This window comes from Staurois parvus, unplaced genomic scaffold, assembly GCF_062004578.1.
Source record: "Staurois parvus isolate SC_StPar_1 unplaced genomic scaffold, SC_StPar_1.0 ptg000023l, whole genome shotgun sequence".
Lineage (NCBI taxonomy): Eukaryota > Metazoa > Chordata > Amphibia > Anura > Ranidae > Staurois > Staurois parvus.
In genome coordinates, this window is record NW_028317819.1 from 2,244,008 (window position 1) to 2,264,676 (window position 20,669).

Below are 20,669 nucleotides of genomic sequence, written 5' to 3' on the forward strand. Positions count from 1 at the left end.
CCAAAGCAGATGTTGATCTCTACCCTGGCCCTTTGTCAACAATTTACACCTTCAGTCATGTATCTCAGATGATTAACACTTGACCTAGATTGGACTATGTAATTGGAACAAGGCAGTTTTGCAGATTTTCCTACTTGTTGTCTTGTTGTTGGATCATAAACATGTGCCTTGACATGCTCCATGATGACTGGATTATTGTATACCTAAACCAAAGAACAAAAATTGAATATATTGCAGTTGATCAGTCCTTAGATGTGGTAGTAGTTGTATTAGTTTTTATTTTTTTAAGCTAAGCACATTTTCTGGAGGTACAAAAAGAATAGTGTTGGTCCTGCTAAAATATTGTGTCCTTGTAACTTTTTGACCACTAAACTGAAATCTCAAACAGTGTTATTAGCTTTTCCAGCTATGTATCTTCTGTAGATAACTGTACTCTATGACTTTCTCATTGAGGCTCAAGAGGTTGCTAAGGATTCCTTGAGCAACAATGTTTGTTCTCAGATACGTAACCAACTATCTTTTAGCTACTTGTACGAGGAGCATTCTTCCCACTGACTACCAATGAAAGGACTTCAGACTGGCAGACAGGCTAATGTTCTGAATTATTGGCAGGGGTTTCAGAGGCCTGAAAGTTATTTCAAGGGTCACTCCATGGTAAAAATTGTTGAGCTAGGCTGCTCTATGTAATAGAGAACGTGGAGAGGGGAAGGTGTTCTGTACTCCAAATTGAAAGAGATGCCTGACAGCAGAAAGATAACCTGTTTCTCCACACATACTCCATGGTAAATGTCTATGGTAAGTGAGCATTATCACCCTAGGACAGAAAGTGTGTTACTTGCAGGATCAGCAGGTGAAAATTAAAGAAATAAATACCTGAGAAAGGGAAAACTAATACAGCCACAACATCTAAGGACTAGCAAACAGCAATATATTATATTTTTGTTTTTAGGTTAAGATCAGTTTTAAGGTTAGTTTTGCATGCATCTATAAATGCTGGGGTAAGTTCTTGACAGTAATTAGAGCTGGAGAAGCTGCTTGGATAAGCAGCAAAATTGTTTTTCAATAACCAAGTCCAGTTGAATGTGACTAATTACTACTAGCAACACAAGATGCATCCTAAGAGTTGTGATAGGTACAATAAAAGTACACCATGCACGCCTATATTTCCCATCTCATAGAGACTCTAATTTATCACCTTTCATCAAGATTACAGCTCCAGCTTTCTTAGGCAAGGTTTAAAAATGAAAGCAAATATTTAATCGGTTGTAATAAGAAGTGCTATTCTGTCTATGGAAATTAATATGAGCCCAGTGAGCAGTGATTTGCACATCCTGCATCATTTACAAAACAGTGTTGGGGAGGAGGTAGAACAATTGCACAGAAACACCTACAGGTCCATCTGCACTGTAACTTAGGTAATTGAGTTCGCCAGTTTTTTCCTGCAGGTAGAACTGTATCCAGCTGTGGAATCCAGAGATCTTTCCATTATGGATTTCACCTATGAACAGAAAGCACCAGTAAATATGTGCACTGAATAAAGAAAGCTGAAAAAATAAACATTATGTATTAGGTAAAAGTGTCTCTAATAATAATCATACCTACATATACAAAAGGTGCCTCATTTAACAGAAAATCAAATATTTGACATATATTTAACTGTTCAGTTCATTACTCTCTGTAACTACAGCTCTACAATGAATTTAAGTAGCTTTTTTATCTCCTGCACAATATATAATATACTAACATTTGATACATAACATTATTATGTGGTCAAAATTCTAGACCAAATTAATAAAGCCCAACTCCGCACAAAACAACGTGCCCACATTGCAAGGGTTAACTGCTTGTTTTGCCCAGTGGAGAGTAGAAAGCCTATACTCACATGTTCCTCTATTCCACCGGCAAACACCCCCCCTTCACGATCCAGCATAGATCGTAGGAACAGTGCACTGCCTGCACATGACCATTAGCCCGTGGGGCCAGGAGCTGCAGGGACCAGTCTTGTGCATGGAGGATCAGAGGATCAGGTTAGTATATCTCCAATCCCCTATACAAAAAATGGGCAGTTGATCTGTGCACAGCCCCACTGCATGGGAATTTTTTTTTTCAGCTTTAACCTCACATCAATTATGAACTGAAACGTAAAGTGGATTTCCAGCTTAACCATAACTACTGTTATAAGTGTCCCCTCCCCTCTCCTAACACCTATGCCTATTAGCTTGTGTAAGAAAGATGTAAATACTTAGCTTTTTCAGGCTGCTCCAGTCTGGTCACATGATTCCACTCCCCTGTGTCAGCACTTTTTAGTTGGGAAACTGATGTAACGTAAAGTTAACTTGCAAAAGAGGTGCTTACAGTTGGGGCAGAAGAGATACAATAGGCAGACAGTTTCTACTTGGTCGCACAATCACACAGAACTAGATTTGTTGCTTTGGTAGTAAAAGAGACCCAAAGATTCATGCCAACATTCTTGCAAGAAAATTTCAAATTATATATTGCAGATCCTAATTAATAAAAAACTGCTCTAATAAATTTCCTCTATAGTGTTTATTGGAGTTTTTCTTGAAAAATAATCAACTACAGTACTACCCCATTGTAGTCTAAGAGTACCACTGGAAATATGTACCTAAATCTAGAACCTCATCCATGGCTGACCAAAAGATTTGTCTGTTTGTCTGAAGCCAACTTCTATCTTGTTGTACATGCCTTGGATTTCCCTGTGAATTATTTAAAATGTTCGTACTTGTCTGTGCTTATCCTAATTATCAGCCTGATAGCTCTGTTACTAATGCCTAGTACACATGATCACAAAATCACATGACAAATATTGCTTTTGGAGGAAAGTACGATAATCTGATTGTTAGTACACAGCCTTGAAAGCCGAGCATGACAGTTCATGTAACAATATCTGAATGGACAAGCACAAAAATCTTTCTCGGGTGATAGCAGAGTGACCGATTTTCGTTTATTCAGTACAGTAGTTGTCCAAAAAAAATCAAAAGACCTGGAGCACGCATACTCAGAAACGAAAGAATACATTAAAATACAATATAACACATTCCATCACTCCCGAAGTTGTATTCTGTCATACAACAATTTTCTTAACTTTAGTAACCTCTTCATTTTCGATATGAGACTAGCATGCAAAAAAAAAAAAAATCATCAGCTGGGCAAACACTGTTAGACCTTTTTTGTTCAACCAATGGGCCAAACAAAATGAAACTAACATATTCCTCCATCCACACAAACAAGGCGGATGGAGGAACTTCCCCTGCTGGGACATTGTATGTAGGATGCTGCTGTCAGTATACACCAATCAGCAACTGGAGCTAACTGGCTGCACCGAGAAAATTTTTTCCAATGTGTCCCTACTTCTGTTGACCTGGGATGGCCACACACTGATCAAAATTTGGCTGCTCCATGCTGAATTTTGATCACTGTATGGCCAGCTTTAGTCATAGCTCCCTTTGCCCACCTGGGACCATGACATTGTCTGCACCTGACTCAGGGGCGGACTGACCATTCCAACACTCGGGCAGTGCCCGAGGGCCCGGGGTCAGTAGGGGGCCCCATGAAATACCCCTGGTACCTTTTATAGGCTTTTTGGGTGTGCTTTGAGTCTGGGAAAGGACACAGGGTCCCCATGATCCCCTATTGCCCAGGGGCCCTATGAGGTGTCAGTCCACCCCTGACCTGACTCTGACTGCTAACTCTATTACTGTCTGCTGTTGCTTTGACTATCTGTCTCAGGAGTTAGACCATTCTAGCATCTGCCTTGCCTGTTGTCAACTGTTGCCTCTAGCCACAGAGAGGGTCTGCTGAGCTCTGTAATAGGAATGCTGCTCAATAACAAGTGATAACAACAAGTGATTGCAATATAAAACTGGCTGAAAAATGTTCCAGTGAGAAACTGAACACCTAATCAAAGTTTAAACTCCTGCAGTTTTTACAATCTGGTCATAAATTTTGCATATTCCCAGGCTCAGGTGTTTATGCTTATGGAGGCAGCAGGAGACGTAAATCCAGAGACATTTAAAGCTATCTTGACTCAGCAGAAGACAATACCCAGTGGCAAAAATTATTCCCCTATAATATGAAGGCTGGTGATGAACTCTAAAGTTTTACAAAATTATGAGAATGGAAATCAGTCCAATTGGTTAGTGGTAATCTCACAGCTCTAGCCCTCTTACAGGATGATGTCTGGTATCAGGATAGGAATATATAGGTATACTCTTTACTAACAATTGCTGAGAATAATGTCCAGCAGATGCTCTGAAAAATATTAGATGTTCAAAATATCTAAAATTAGACAATGCTTTTAATAAATACAGTATATAACATGTTAGTTAGCCCTAATGTGCTGCCAGTGTGTTTTTACAATGTACTATCAAAAAAGATAAGATGCAAGAAGCAGTCACTCCTTACCATGAAATATGTGCTCAAAGCCTGAAGAATCCAAGGGCCCCTTGGTACGGGTATACAATCCAAACCACATCAACTTCAGGTCATCCTTAAAGCTTGTGGATGATGTATAATAACCTGTGTGAAAGTAAACAAATTTTCATTTAGACTAACCTTGAAAACCAAATAAGTTGCAGGGATGGACAATTCCCCTTGGCACATTTCAAGATTAGAGTGATGCCTAACGTTTTGGAGCCCTTTCTCTGCATTTTAGTCCATATTTTAGGGAGACTGGCTCCTGAACTGGTTGATTAACTCCACACAGTAAAAACAGCTATCTATGCAATTACTGTTGTACACATATACAGTAAGTGTGGGTTCTGTGACACTAGATCCCAAATGTTCAGTCTTCTTCTATAAAGCCTTAGGGCTATAGTATATTGAAATAATATATTGAAATACAATGGCTTTGGAGATGCGCTCCAAAAGGCTATCTACGATTCATAATAAAAAAAGAGGGCCAGGCCAAGTAAGATAGTCTGTTTTATGATAAGTATGTTAACTACCAAACACATTTTTAGGGCTTATAGGGCCATCTCTTCATCAAGGCTTCAAACTTTCAAAAGATAGAAATGGTTAGACTGTATAGAACTCCAAACCATCTGCTGGAGTACTCACACCTTCTCTTAAATCTATATTCAGATTAAAGTTTTGCACAATTTGAGTATTATCATCTTCTAAAAGTTTGAAGACCCTACCACAGTTTTCTACAATCTAAGTATTCCCATCTCCAGAAGGTTTTTAAGCCTCAATGAAAGGGGTGTCCTATAACTCCTTAAACGCATTGGGCTAACAGCCTTTTTATCAATAAGATAAGTTCGATACTTGGACTTTACCACAGGTCTGGTTGTCTCTTTGGTTTGTAATTCACATACAGTATAACTATATGGAGCGGACTGGAAGGTTGTATTAAAATTGTGCCAACAATCTTACATCTATACATTGCATTATTCCTTCGCTATATGCTACAATACATTTTATCTGATGTTTGTGCCAAGTCTAAATAAGATTATCTATGTTTTGTCCAAAGTGCATGTGATACAGTAAAGGCAGACACATGAGGGCTTTTATAATAAGGCTAACAGAAATGCTTGAAATAACATAACATGTAGCAATTGATAAAATTTCTTTTCTCACTATTCTGTACAGAGTAAACTCATATATGGTTGTTTACTATTGTAGAATATCATATATCATCATAGTTCATACAAAATTGCCTACAAAAAGGTTGCATGTACTGTTTGTATGTAAGTGATCCAATTTATAGCAAGAACATGTGCAAATAATATTGTTTTATCTTTGTAATAATAGTGTTATTATTTTTATAATAATGATGTTTACCTTTGGAAACTAAGAAATTCGAAAGTAAGCTGAAGATAGAAGTCTTAAAGACCTCATCAATAAAAGCATTTTGCTCTGTGACCTCTCCACTGGGTACCGTTTCTGCTGTTCCAGTTATCTTCTCATAATTGTCAAGCAGAGCAATGTATCGGGAATAGGTTGGACGGGCAAACAGTTTGGCCTCATTGACATAGCTGAAAAGCCTAAAAGTAAAACAGAACTTAGCACATTCTTAAAGGTGTGCAACTAAGAAAAATATGTTGCTAGACTGAAAATGTAACTTTATATATAAATGTATTCCTTCTTCGCCACTACAAATAATTGGAAAGTAATAAATAAGCCACGTTACTGATACAGAGTTCCAGTGCTGTGTGAGACATTGCACCTGTGCAATGTTTGTATATTTATAAGACTGTTTGCATTAACCTGACCTTGTGGAGTCTTGCATGAATAAAGGTTGGAGTGTTAGTCATTGCAATCAGGCACCTTTCAGGTTTCTTTTTTTCTGGAAACCAAAGCAGGTTGTTAATTGGGACAAAACATTCACATTATTTTTATATGAAGACTTCTATTTAAAAGGTTGCCCAAGCTTCACCTACAGCAAGATGTGTTCAACTGTCCTGCCAGCAACAGTGTATAGAATCTGAATATGTGACTTTATTAGGTGCAAACGCACACTGTAGTATCACCAGTCATATGGACCCAGGAACCCTATAAACAGTGGATGGGGAGGAGAGGTCACCCATTGTGGGTGCACCTCAGATGACCTCTTAAATGACTATTTTCATGTAAACTTGAAGTGTATCTAAGACCAAGAACAACAATGTAATATATGACAGTGTACCAGTCCTTAAATGTGCTGGCTGCATTAGTTTTTAAGCTTTCTTTCCTTTGTATGCACTTGGTGCTCTAGTAACACACTTCATGTCCTACGGTGAAAATAGTCAATGATACCTCCCAAATGTCTCTCGTTTAGAGAGACTGTCTCACTTTTGGAACCAAATCACCCTGTCCCTTTTTCTTCCTCAGTTGTCCCTCTTTTTGGGGAGATGATTAGGCCTCTATAATAAATGCAACACATGCAACTACCAAAAGTGTTACAGTGTACTAAACCTTTCACAAAAACCTTTCAATTACTGTTTCAAAAAGCCAGTATAGAAGAAATATAGTCATGAATCAGACAATCATTTTTTGCATATTAATACTTCATGGTGTAATCCATGGCTGCACACTTTAATTTGGACAGCCAAACACCTTCCTAACATGGGTTGAGGTGTTCTGTAGTTTACAGGGGTGAACTGGGAAGGCTGATAGCACTACTTAAGATGTTAACTCAGCAGAGGCATAGTGTACAGGAAGTTACAAGCTCTAGAGCATGGGACAGCTCTGAATTTCTGACAAAATCAACAGGGATTTGTGCACTAATCAAACATATATATTTTCATTTTTTTTTTAAAAAAGAGAGAGATATATATGAGGTTGATTTACTAAAACTGGAAAGTGCAAAATCTGGTGCAGCTGTGCATGGCAGCCAACCAGCTTTTAACTTCAGCTTGATCAATAAAGCTTTGCAAAAAAAACCCCAAAAACTGTAAGCTGGTTGGTTTCTATGCAGAGCTGCACCAGATTTTGCACTCTCCACTTTTAGTAAATCATTCCCACCTGGTTTATAATGAAGGTTTACATACACTTTAAGAAATTCCGTGCTTGAAAAATGTGGTAAAATGATTTAAAGTTAATTCCGGGTACAAATCATTCCAGGTCCAAATCATTTAGCTATATTCCTCAATGGTCACAAAGGGTACACATTCACTTTGTTTGCATCAATGGCTCTTTCGGTCCCATACAGTTCCATATTTTACGATGTAAAAGTACCGGTGACATCATCCTTGTACTACGCAAAGCCTGTGCAGAGAGTGGAGATGTGGGAAGGACCCAGCAGATCCGTCCACTACAGGTTGTATGTACAAAACTATATGGGGGCAGATACAAAGCCATTCAGCAGCACAAGGAGAGAAAACAGCAGTGAATGGTATTTATTACAGGAGGCTTCTGCAAAAAAGCAAAGTGCAAAAGTTGTTTTATGATGCATTACTGACCAAATGTGAAGAACTGCACAGAGGAGACCAGGATTCAATTAAGAATACACATGGGTATTGTATTTAGACAATATTTGTTTGGCCTGGAGTTTAGCTGTAATTATGTGGTGCTGCATGTTGCATACGAACATCTACATTCGGTCACCTTAATCCAATCACTCTTGTTTTAAGAAATGAAAAGGCAGATGTTGATTGTCCAAGAATATCCAAGAGGTTGGGTGTATACTGTCTTTTGAACACATATGGTGACTGGATCAAAGTGACAAAATTACCTACGTGGCTGTAATTGCCAGGGTATGTTCCCAACAATCCTTTAAACTAAGGAAGACAATTTGATTAGCCATGAAGCATCTTCGATATTATGCAACAAGTCAAGCTGAATGTGATGAACTACTATTAGATATACCAACCTTTCTCAACCAGGGTTTCATGGAACCCTAGGACTGCTCCAGAGGTTACTAGAGGTTCCCTGAGCAATGAGCAACTCCTACCTCTCACATAAGTGACCACACATTTTTTAGCTATCTGTAAGGAGCATCATTCCTACTGATCACTAATGTATGTGGGCTCTTCTACAATGACCACCAATCTAAGGGGTGGGGGGACTTTCCCCACTGACCATCTATGTAGGAGAGTATTTCACTGACCACCAATATTAGAGGACACTACACTGACCACTAATGAGCGCTGCATTTTCAAGCCGAACGGGTGTTCGGCAGGCTCTGCACTGTGATTGGCCAAAGCATTGCACCTGACCACAGGCCAGGTGCAATGCTTTGGCCAATCACAGGGCATGATCACATCACAAGGGGGCAGGCTTGATCCCACCCCCTTGAGACGCCATCACCCTATTTAAGAACTGTCAGGCCGGAGCAGCTGTCAGACAGCGGGAGCCAAAGTCGAGGGCAGAGCAGATTTTGTTCAGGTCTGCGATGGCAGCGGGCAGTGTGATTGATGGTGGATCTACTTCTGGGTACATTTTTTACATTTTTATTTTTAATAAAGGACGTGTCAAACACTATGCCCTGTCTTTTTTTTGCACTACACTTTTTTTGTGAATGGGTAGTGGTACCATGTACCACATACTCATTCACATGGGGGGCTGGGATCTGGGGACCCCCTTGTTAAAGGGGGTTTCCAAATTTCGATAAGCCCCCACCTGCAGATCTCCACAACCACTGGCCAGGGTTGTGGGGAAGAGGCCCTTGTTCCCAACATGGGGACAATATGCTTTGGGGGAAAGCCCCCCTGCCCCAAAACACCCCCCCATGTTGAGGGCATGAGGCTTGGTATGGTTCAGGAGGGGGGCGCTCGTCCCCCTCCTCTCCTAACCTGCCAGACTGCATGCTTGGATAAGGGTCTGGTATGGATTTTGGGGCCCCCCCACACCATTTGTTTTTAATTTTGGCATGGGGTGCTCCCCTCAAAATCCATACCCGAAGGGTTTGTTATGGATGGGAGAGGGGACCCCATGCTTTTTTTTAAATTTCTTTTAATTGTCGGGCAATGCCAACAATGATTGTTTAACTACTGAAATACTGCATGGTTTAATAATATAACTTATATGGTATATTAGTAACTCAGATTATCAGATCATACTCAGATGCGGTAAGATATAGCTCAGTAAATTGTCCTTGTTTGAACGTTCGGCAGGTTCGAATGTTTGACTGCAAATCGAACAGGGGGTGCTCAGCCCATCACTACTGACCACTAGTGTAATGGGGCACTTCACCAACCACCAATGTAAATGGGCATTTTCCACTGGTCATCAATGTAAGTGAGCATTTCTCCACTTACCACCAATACTAGAAAACACTGCAACTTTTACTGTTTGTGTTTCTTCTCTGGCCATAATTATAACTAATTTTATTTCATTAATATTGCTAAAGTTCATTTTGTCAAACAAAACATTCCTGGGAAACAAATACACTAAGTGAACTAAGCACCCCACAATCTCTTTTCTTTTACTTATACATATATCTCAGATTACTGTTTGGGCTAATGTACCATGAGTTTTAGAAAGAGTAATCATTACCAGGGGTTTCTTGAGACGTGAAAGATATGTCAAGGGTTCCTCTGTGTTAAAAAGCTTGACAAAGGCTAAGCTAAACTATGACCTGGATAAATGAAAATCTTTACAGACATTGGTAGAAACAAGAACGTGGGGGTCCAAAGAGAAAGCGAGAGATCTTTTTATCTGAGACACCTGGTAGGATGGCAAGAAAATACCATATTCACTAAACACATGACATCTACTTTGAAGCAAAACAATATGCCCACCCATCTGCTTCACAGTGTTTAATTAAAGTGAATGTAAGCTTCTTTTTCCTGGTCACAATGTCTAGCTGACATTGAAATTAAATCAAAAATGATCTCCGCCCTCCATGATATGTCTATTTTTTTAAGTAAATGGTATCAAACAAGCAACAGGACGCAATTTAGCAATAGAAATAATTTAGTAGATATTAGAAAATAACATGGTAAGAATACAGTATATACAAGAGTTTCATGCATTATAAGATATTCCTGTATTATGATAAGACCGTGGTAGTTGAAGAAATAATTTATCTAACAGGACATCCCTGACATTACCACACTTTTGTAATTAAATTAATGTAGGAGATAGATGTAGAAAAACTGTTGTAATCTGTAATATTCATTAGGCATTAAAAGATCACCTAATGCAAAACTGCTATCTCCACTTTTGTAAACTCTAGAGAGTGAGAACCTATTAGTTATTATTATTATTATACAGTATTTATATAGCGCCAACAGTTTGCTCAGCGCTGTACATTACAATGGGAGACAGTACACGAGACAGTACAGTAACAATACAATACACGAGGGGTTCGAGGGCCCTGCTCCTTGGAGCTTACAATCTAGGAGGGAGGGGATAGTGGCACAGGAGGAAATAGCTGTGGGGGATAGAGTGGTAGGAAGAGTGGAGGAGATCGGCAATTAGCTGAGGGCGGGGTAGGCTTCCCTGAAGAGATGGGTTTTCAGGGTGCGCCTAAAGGTGAGGAGGGTAGGTGACAGTCTGATGGATTGGGGTAGTGAATTCCAGAGGATGGGGGAAGCCCTGGAGAAGTCCTGGAGACGGGCATTGGAGGAGGAGACCAGGGAACTAGAGTAGGAGAGTACGTTTTGAGTGGTATTTGGATATCAGATTGGTGATGTAGTTTGGGGCAGTGTTATGAACAGCTTTGTACATCAATGTTAGCAATTTTAATTTTATGCGTTGGGCAATCAGAAGCCAGTGGAGGGATTGGCAGAGAGGGGTGGCGGATACGGAGCGGTTAGTAAGGTGGATGAGTCTGGCCGCAGAATTCAGGATATACTGAAGCGGGGATAGCCTGTGATGAGGTAAGCCGGTGAGGAGGGAATTACAGTAGTCAAGTCGTGATATTATAAAGGAGTGAACGAGTTGTTTAGTAGTGTCTGGGGTTAGGAACGGACGTATTTTGGACATGTTGCGGAGGTGGAGCCTACATGAATTTGTCAGCGATTGGACCTGGGGCTAGAAAGACAGATTGGAGTCTAGAGTGACACCTAGGACTTTGGCTTGTGGGGTGGGGCTTATGGTGGCGTTGTTGGTAGTGATGGAGAAGTCGGTGGGGGGGGGGGCGTGGGCTGGGGGGAAAACTAGGAGCTCGGTTTTGGAAAGGTTTAGTTTGAGGAAGTGCGATATGTCGTTCAGTAGGCTAATGATTCAGGCGGAGACTGAAGGGGTGAGGCAAGGGTTATTAGTTTCTTATATATCTCAAGCATTTTTATTGATGGGTTCTCTGCATGTTGTTCATTTTGTCCTGTTGATTTTTTCAAAATTTAATTTTACTGAGAATACAACAGAAGAAGAAACTCCCTAGTATGCAGGAACAGAGCATGGAATTATGGGAAGTGATCTTTCTGTATCCAAGGGATTTATTAAGCAATGAGCTAACTCTGCCCATCAGACATATGATTTAAATCCCCGTTTCCACTGCATAATGCAGAGGTGGCTTTGCGCAACCCCTATGGCAAAGATGAAAGGACGAAACACGTCAGCGTGTGGCAACACAGCAACTGGATGTAATGTCAGAACTGGAACCGGAATGATGGATTGGAAGTGGCTGTGAGTTCCAGAAGGGGTGAGACGAGGATGTTACTCTTTCACTACATGTCTATGGGATGTCTGTTTATGGGATGAGCCTTATTTTATATCCGATTGTGAGTGTCAGTTTATATTTTAATAAAGAAGAGTTTTAATTATACTACTCTGTTGGGACTGTTCTTTTCCTTTTTATGTGATATTACTATTTGAACCGGTTTGCAACAAGATAAGATGGAGGAGTGATATACCAGCAGCTCCAGCGATCTGTGAATGATTGTAAGTGTTTTATGCCACTAATGTAAATGAGAAGCATGGATGTCTGGTAAGTTCCATACTAGAGGATATGGTACACTTAGATTTAGCAAAAGCGTTTGACACAGTTCCCCACACACGGATAATGTGTAAGGTAACGTCTACAGGCTTGGAAAAATCTGTATGTAAATGGGTAGAAAACTGGCTAAAAGACCATATTCAGAGAGTAGTGGTTAATGATTCATTCCCTGAATGGTCTAGGGTTGTTAGTGGTGTACCCCAAGGTTCAGTGTTGGGACCCTTACCTTTTAATATATTTATAAACGATATAGGGTCTGGGAATAAAAATCCCATTTCAGTCTTTGCAGATGATACAAGCTGTGCAGTGGAATAACGTCCTTACAGAATATCTTCAACTTCCAAGCTGACCTCAATGCTCTCTTTAATTGGGAAACCGTGTGCCAAATGAGGTTTAATATTGATAAATGTAAAGTTATGCACTTCGGGGAATCAATGGTGGAGAAGGATCTGGGAGTTCTGGTAGATCATAAGCTTAACCACCTCCCATCCGGCCCATGTATATAAACGGCCGGGCGGTGGCAGTGCAGGGTCGGGTGGCCGTTTATAAATTGCCTCCCCGCCCCCTGCTTGTGCGCTTTTCTTGAGAGTGCGCAGCACCGCGATCCGGTGCCCACTGTGTCCGGAGGACACAGTGGAACACCGATCGTCGTATTGGACCTCTGTGCGAGATCCCGATCATGTGATCGCTGATTGGCCAATCAGTGATCACATGCAGAGTTGTAAGCAAGATGTCACTTCTGACATCATTGCTTACTACGTGTGAAATCTGTAAATGATCACAGAGGTCACATGGTACAAGGCTATTCACAACAGCCTTGTACCATGTGACAAGCTGTGACCAATCACAGCTCACACAGTAGTTCTCAATGGCTGCAAGAATGTAACCAGAGAGAAGGAGAAATTATGGCTATTACAGCCTTTATGGGTGTAAAAGCGATCAGTATATATAAAAAAAAAAATCTTCATCACCTCCCACAAGTAGTACAGTGTTACCATGGTAACACTGTACTGCTAGGGTGACAGTATGTAAAAAAAAAAAAAAAAAAAACAATATGAAAAAAAATAAAAATGTAAAAAAAATGTTTCAAAATTATAATTTTTGGTTATAAACTAATTTGGGTTATTTTTTTTTTTACAAAAAAGATAACGGAATAAATGTTGGCCAAGATTTATGATGAAATATTATTTATTTGCAAAATTTTATAAGAAAAACACTTTTTTTCAAAATGTTTGGACTTTTTCATTTACATAAATAAAAATCACAGTGGTGACAAAATACCACCAAAATAAAGCTTTATCTGTCTCAAAAAATGCTAAAAAAGTCATATGGGTGCAGTGTTGCATGACCGCACAATTGTCATTCAAAGTGTGATAGCACTGAAAGCGGAAAATTGGAGAAGAGAAGAGAAAATTAGAGAAGAGCAACCAAACCAATACGAGGCATGGAGGAGCTCAGCTGTGAGGAAAGATTAGAGGAATTGAATGTATTCTCTCTTGAGAAGAGATTAAGGGGGGATATGATCAACATGTACAAATACATAAGTAGTCCATAAAGTGAACTTGGTGTAGAGTTATTCATCTTAAGGTCATCACATGTCTGGAGGAAAAGAAATGTAATCTTCATATACAGAAAGGCTTCTTCACAGTGAGAGCTGTGGAAATGTGGAATAGACTCCTAGAGTTGGTTCTGGCCAGCTCAGTAGATTTTTTAAAAAAAGGCCTGGATTTTTTCCTAGATACACAAAATATAACTGCATACTAACATTTATAGGTAAAATTGATCCAGGGAATATCCAATTGCCCCTTGGGGGACAAGGAAGGAATTTTTCCCCTGCAGGAGCCAATTGGTTCATGTTTTGTAGTTTTTTTTTCCTTTCTCTGGATCAACTGTGAGCATAGGATATAATTGTTTTTCTCCTTTCATGGTTAAACTAGGTGAACCTGTGTCTTTTTTCAGCCAGATTAACTATGTAACTGGAGGGAGAGGTGTCTCACACTCACATGTGGTAAAAACCAAAAACAAAGCAGGAGAGGGCACAATCTCCCTAACACCATTTATTGAACGAGTATATAAAACCAACTTCCAATGCATTCACATTTTATGAGAAAAGACAGGCACATCAAAAAGTTCCTTGCCACCTCTCCTGGTGGAGAAGATACCCGTAAGGTGAGCCACAAGGAAGCCTCAGTCTTCCATCTAGTTATAATGATGCCGCTGCCACTCCACAAAGCCTGCAGGACCTAGTGTGGTGGAGTGTGTTTTTTATATGTTGACATTCAGATGTGGTGAGTACAAGAATACTGGTTGGCAGTCTGAGCACTTTTCACCACATTATTTGGACTTTTTGTACTTTTTTGCATATACTATTTCGACTACATTTGGTGAAAATTTTGTGTACCACAGCAAAGCTTTAAAATTGGAGTAGCAGGGGGTTGCACTCCTATTTTACGTTTATTGGTGGTATATGGTTATATTGTTAGGTATCTGCGGTAATCATTATTTTCATACTCATTTTTTCCACAAGTTTATGTTTTTTCTGCTTCTAAGTATAGGGGAACTTGGATTATTTTTTTTTTTTGGGGGGGTTTATAGTTACCTCTTCCAGATGTCTTTAGGTCAGTTCTTGCGTTTTCTTTGGTGCTGCATGGTCCTCAGTGTTGCAGAGAGTCATTATGTCAGCATCACTTTCTGCACCACTATACTGTGAGTGTGGGTGCTGTGGTGATACTACTGTAGCAGGTGGACCTATGACACCTGCATTCATAGTATGTCCTCCGTCCTCAGTCCTCTGGATCAAATGGCACATTTAACCAGGATAACTAAGAATATACAGTGGCAGAATTCAATTACTGCAGGGGAAAAGAAGGTGAGTATTTTTAACCAGAGTTGTTTTTTTATATTTACTATTTAAAATTGTGTCCACCTTCCATGTCCCTTGCCGATGCCATTTTTGGGGGACTGGTATTCCAGCATTCCAGACATGTCCACACCAGCCATTCCTAGTTATTTTCCTTGTACTGACATCATCATTTCATTTTGTCTTTTGAATTTTGATAGGACACCACCACTGGACAGTCAATAAGAAGTGTCCACGCATGTAGTGACGTGGACACCCAAAGAAAGACATCCTGCATCCTGTGTGACCAGGGATTTAGGTAAGTAAAAAAGGCATTTAGGCTGGGTTATTGTATATATTATGCCAGAGATTAGTTAGAAGAGTGTGGGGGGAGGGATACCAGAAATTAGCTTTAAATCCCATTGTACCAGTGTTGTCCCTCACTTCTGTCTTGAAACATAGCACCTTGCCCTTTCAAGCTACTGATCTTCACATAAGGCTTAATTAATTATTTTCTAGCTAGTCAGCATGTTGGAGTTTTCAGCTCTCTTAAATACATTTTTACTAGATAGAAAACAATGAAAACTGATGGAAGGAGGTCATCAACCTACTTTTGGCTGGCAAAGTCTGTTCCGGAGCTTGTCTGGGAGCTGGATGCCAAGTACTGGAGATTCAAGGTAATGTCACTACTGACAGCTTTGTTTACATCCGCAGAATACAACTGCTCAACTAAACTGGTAATTTCATCATTGGTGGCCGCATACACCTCTGGTACAGCTCCTGGATTACAAAAGGTAAGATAAAAATAAAGAGTGATAGCCGCAATAATTTAATATAAGAGCAAATGTATAATAATAGAAAAATACTGATTATGCCGTTTTTGGAATAAGTGTTTGTCTATAAGAAAAAGCATCAAATTGCAACTATTAAGCTTAACAAAGCATCTCCAAGCAAGTAAAATAATTTAATAAACTGCTAATTCTATAGAAGCAAAAGTGGCACAATAAAAAATTTAGAATGTCCACTCAGTTTATTTTCAAAAGTTAATTCAAAGTCCACTTATTTTATCTTCATTGAGGATTTATATAACTTTGTGCAGTAGGACGTAGGACTGCAGGCCCTTGCCAATCATTGCCTGAGTAATTGTTACTGAAAATTGCAGTAGGGTTGGATAGCAGAGCCAGCATCAAACAGTGATCAGAGAAGGCACTGAAACTTTAAAGATGAAGTCCAGGAATTCAATTCCCATGCAGTGGGGCTGTGCCCACACTGTATGGATTAACTTCTAGTTTTAGTCTAGGGTTGATGAGAGTAGAGATATACTATATCTAATCCACCAATCCTCTGAGTGCAAGACCGGTCCTTGCCTTTCCTGACCCCCCCCCTCCATACACTAGCAGTCTTATGAATGGACTAGTCCTGGCGTCATTACACCCATAGACCGGTTATGGACATGAGGCTGGCCGGGACAGTCAATCAATGGATGTGGGGGAGCGCTGTTTTCTGAAGAACTGAAGGATTGGGTAAGTATAGCCTTTTGGTAAGCCCCAGGAAAAAGTGAGAAGCTAACCCATGCAGTGTGGGCACAGCCCCACTCTATGGAAAAAAATAATCCTTAAAGTTCTGCTATAAGGAAAGATTGTCATGAAGGGATGTCTTTGCTGACCTACATTTGAAAATGCATATTGCCTGGCTGTGTCTGCAATCAGTACTTTTAAGCCACAAATCCAGAACACATACATGGTAAACGAGAATGAAAAAGTACCAGAATTCCTTATATCTACCAAAACAATAATGAAGCCAAAGCATCAGCATGACAGCCTGGAAAATGGAATAGATGCAATGTCAGGCTCCTACAGACATTTCCTCCAGCTTTCTGCCCGTACCTCTGTATGGGTTTTCAGTTACAAAGCTGGAGGAAGTGTCAGTGAACTACAAGGGCGTGATCAGTGCACTCATAGTCCATTGAGAACTAAAGCCGTCCGCTGCAGTGGAAGATGGGACTTGTAGATACATCCTTCACAGTACCCAGTGAATGAATGACCATCTTAAATGTGACAGTGGCTGATGGTGTTACGAGGGTGAGGGGGGGCTGAGCTCAAATGGTGAGGGGGGAGGGGAGTGCTGAAAAATGTTAGATATTACCCTGAAAATATGGGTGTAATATGTAACATGTTCTAAAGGTGGACTTATCCTTTAAAAAAGGATTTCAGGGTTCTTGGCAACTCTCTATGACAAACTTTTTTTAAAATAATAATAATGATATTAAACAAATAACAATTATAGCCAGAAATGAAACACAGACAGTGCAAATGGTAGTGTTTTCTTACTGGTAGCGCATTCAGCAGCAGCAGCATTTTGGCAGAAAAAAATGTTTGATGGGCCTAAACGCATTTAAACATGACTTAAGGTTCACTTAGCGATTGAGCAATAATTCATTTCAATGGCCAAAATAAATGATTATTCTGGCCAATTAAATGAATTAATGCCCAAGCGACAGACACGCCTATACACCCCTAAATGTGTTACATGCGTTTACAAGAGTTAAGCATTTTTTCTGCCAAAGTGGTAGAAAAACGTCCAATGTGCAGAGTCCTTACACTGGGGGTCAGTGAAATTTCCCATTACACTGGTGGTCAGTGTATTGTAGTTCCTTCTTATTTTGGCCGTCAGTGAAATGCTTCCCTACACAGGTGGTCGGTGGTAAAAGGACTGCTTTACATAGGTGATCAGTAGGTACATGATAGCTAAAAAGATCAATGGTGGTCACTTGTCTGAGAGTCAGAAATTGCTCATGGCTCAGAGAATGCCTTAGCAACCTCTGGAGTATAGAGTATGCATTTGTTCTTATTTTATTCCGTAAAAGAAATATTAGAAGCAAAATGAACTAATAAATTGCTTAAAGCCCAACTCAGGGCCTAAGTGTACTCATGCAGTAGGTCCCTACCAGCACCACATACGTAAATGCTTGTTTGGTCATATAATGTACCTGCAATCCTGCATTGTATGGGAGGACAGCAATGATCCGCCCACAACCCAGGATATCAGACAGCAAAAAGAGAGCACTGGCTGTTTAGGGAGTAAAGAGCAAGAAATAAGGTACGTATTTGTGCTTAAAGTGTATGTAAACCCTACATTTCATATTCCTGATATGTTCCTGCTTTATCATGTACTTGTATGAAAAAGTATCCTGTTCTTTGAATTGCTTCCTTTGCGTGAATTCCCTGGTATTTCTGCCACTCCCTGTGCTTTCCTAATAAAAACTGACTACACTAGACATGAGAACAAAGGTCAGTTGCCTAGCTGTGCTGGGACCTCAGTCTGCTCTTCTTCAATGATCAGACTTGTCCTGACATGCCTCCACCCCCTGAACAGCCATTCACTGGGAAGATCAGTGTACTGCTGTTTCTTACATTTATAATGTTTTTATATCTATACACAAAAGTTTGTCTTTCATTTATATTTTAAACTAAATGGGTTGTTTTACAATGTGAGGGTTTACATATACTTTCATTTTTCTCCCTATAGCCCAAAAAAATGTAACTCATGCAGTTTGTGATGAACTACACTATACAGGTATATTAAAAGCAGGGTGGATTTGATTTAAATCAAGTTGATTTAAATCACTAGTGAAAAGGCTTGATCTAAATCATAATTTTGAAAGAGCAACTGTCACCTCTGTCCGGCAGCGGCAACTCCTCTGACCTGCTGTTGACTCACCGACAGTCCCATTCACTTTAATAGGACTGCTGGTGATGCAGCAGTGACACAATAAGGTGAGAGACGTTGCTGCAGTAGGTGAGTGCATGCCTGCTAACAGGCTTCCATGATGGAACTAAAATGACAGGTGCTCTTTAAATGTAAGGAATCCAACTCATTCTTGCTGGTAGCTAGAATCTTTAATATTTGCAAACCAAATGAAGGTTTCCTTTTAGAATAATAAGCTGTCAGGTTAGTGAAACAGCAATGTCAGAACCGATTTTAGGTTAATCACACATAGTTGGAGAACTACTCAAATTCTTTTATTTCATGTTTTTTCTCATGGTTACTGTGAAATTGTGTGAATGCATCAATGCAGTGCATGTTATCTCACTTTGCAGAGCATGGATTCATTGAATGAGTTTACCAAAAATGTAAATATTACAGAATATACAGCCTCATGCTACATAACTAAGCTCCATTTTATACTGAATAATCTAAATTATTAATGTATCTTAAATAAAAAAAACTCTTTAAATAGATTTTTACTCCAAAAACATTTTATTACAATAAATTTGATAAAAATCAAAAACATTGGATTTAAATAAAAAAATCTGATTTGTTTTTTTTTTTTTAAATCATCAATTTTTATCCACCCTGATTAAAACAACCCAGAATTGGGCTTTAAATTTCACACATATGGGTTAATTTTAGCAGAAATCTTATAAATGATGTCTGTTCCTTAAAGTATACCTAAAGCCAAGACCCTTTTTTTTCCATCTTTGATGCAGTAAAGAGTGTTTAAACTGCTGTGTCTCATTAAGAAATTTTCCCTTCACTTCCTGTCCGGTAGACTGAACAGGAAGTGGGAGGATATATTTCAAATGTGAGAAAAATCAGTTTTCATGATCTTTATTCCTGTTCTGGTGGCAACTGAAAATTTTTCAATTTACCCTCACTTTCATTACTTATGACATTGGTGCTCAGGGCAATTAAAGAGAGCAAATCTCAAAGAGGACAAAGACAGCAATAAAAACAGTGGCTCTAAGCCCTCGGTACTTACCATACAACTAAAAAAATGTTTTGCCTTTACTTATATTTTAACCTTTTGCTGCAGGTTTTCTTTGAAAGGAACCTGAGAAGAAGTCTCTGATGGAAGCAACCGTTACCCAACTCATCTACCACATGCTAGTGGCGAAGCTAAACCTATTTATTGAATTACAAGGAACTAGTGTGTATTCTATCAGTGAAAAGGCTGCTTTGATCAGGCCTTTCTCACACCGGTGTTCTGGTTCAAGAGATTCTCCTTAGACAAATAAGAAAAATGAATGATTAACATTTAATACATACTTCATCAACCTGTAATTGGTTCCAAGTTTAAATAATACAATATTTAAATATGGATATATAATTTATAACACAGCCAAGTAACTGGATTAAAATAAAAGTATCTCACTTGGCTCTGGTAGGTGAGCCCCATAGGCAAGGCATGGCAAAAACCACAGGAGAAGGAAGGAGGTCCTCATTGTGTAGTGTCTGTGGTTGGAGTCCCGCAAACCTCTGTGCAGTTGCAAGTCTTTTATAGCCACCTTATATCAGTGACCTCATGGGGGAGGAATATCAATACGACTGACCTTGTTTTTCTCACAAACTTTCTAAACTTCAGGAATTGTGCAACATTATCCATGAAACTGGATGGCCTTTACATTTCACTTTTCAAACATGTCATTTTCACTTATTTATCAGATGCATTAATAATTTATTAACGTGAAAGTGAATACTATACAATTATTTATGTATACTATGGTA

The 20,669-nt window shown here is 39.4% G+C and overlaps 1 protein-coding gene across 1 annotated transcript in view; it reads right to left on the reverse strand.

Annotated features, from left to right (window-relative positions):
• LOC149472093 (uridylate-specific endoribonuclease D-like) overlaps positions 1-20,407 on the reverse strand; it is a 28,115-nt gene extending 7,708 nt beyond the window's left edge. The window contains exons 1-5 of the mRNA XM_089693047.1: positions 20,317-20,407; positions 15,773-15,941; positions 5,803-6,005; positions 4,426-4,539; positions 1,392-1,498 (exon numbers count right to left, since the gene is read on the reverse strand). Coding sequence (XP_089549173.1) covers positions 1,392-1,498; positions 4,426-4,539; positions 5,803-6,005; positions 15,773-15,941; positions 20,317-20,386 — 663 coding nt within the window. The 5' untranslated portion in view covers positions 20,387-20,407. The remainder of the gene's footprint in view (positions 1-1,391; positions 1,499-4,425; positions 4,540-5,802; positions 6,006-15,772; positions 15,942-20,316) is intronic.
• Between the last annotated feature and the right edge of the window lie 262 nt (positions 20,408-20,669).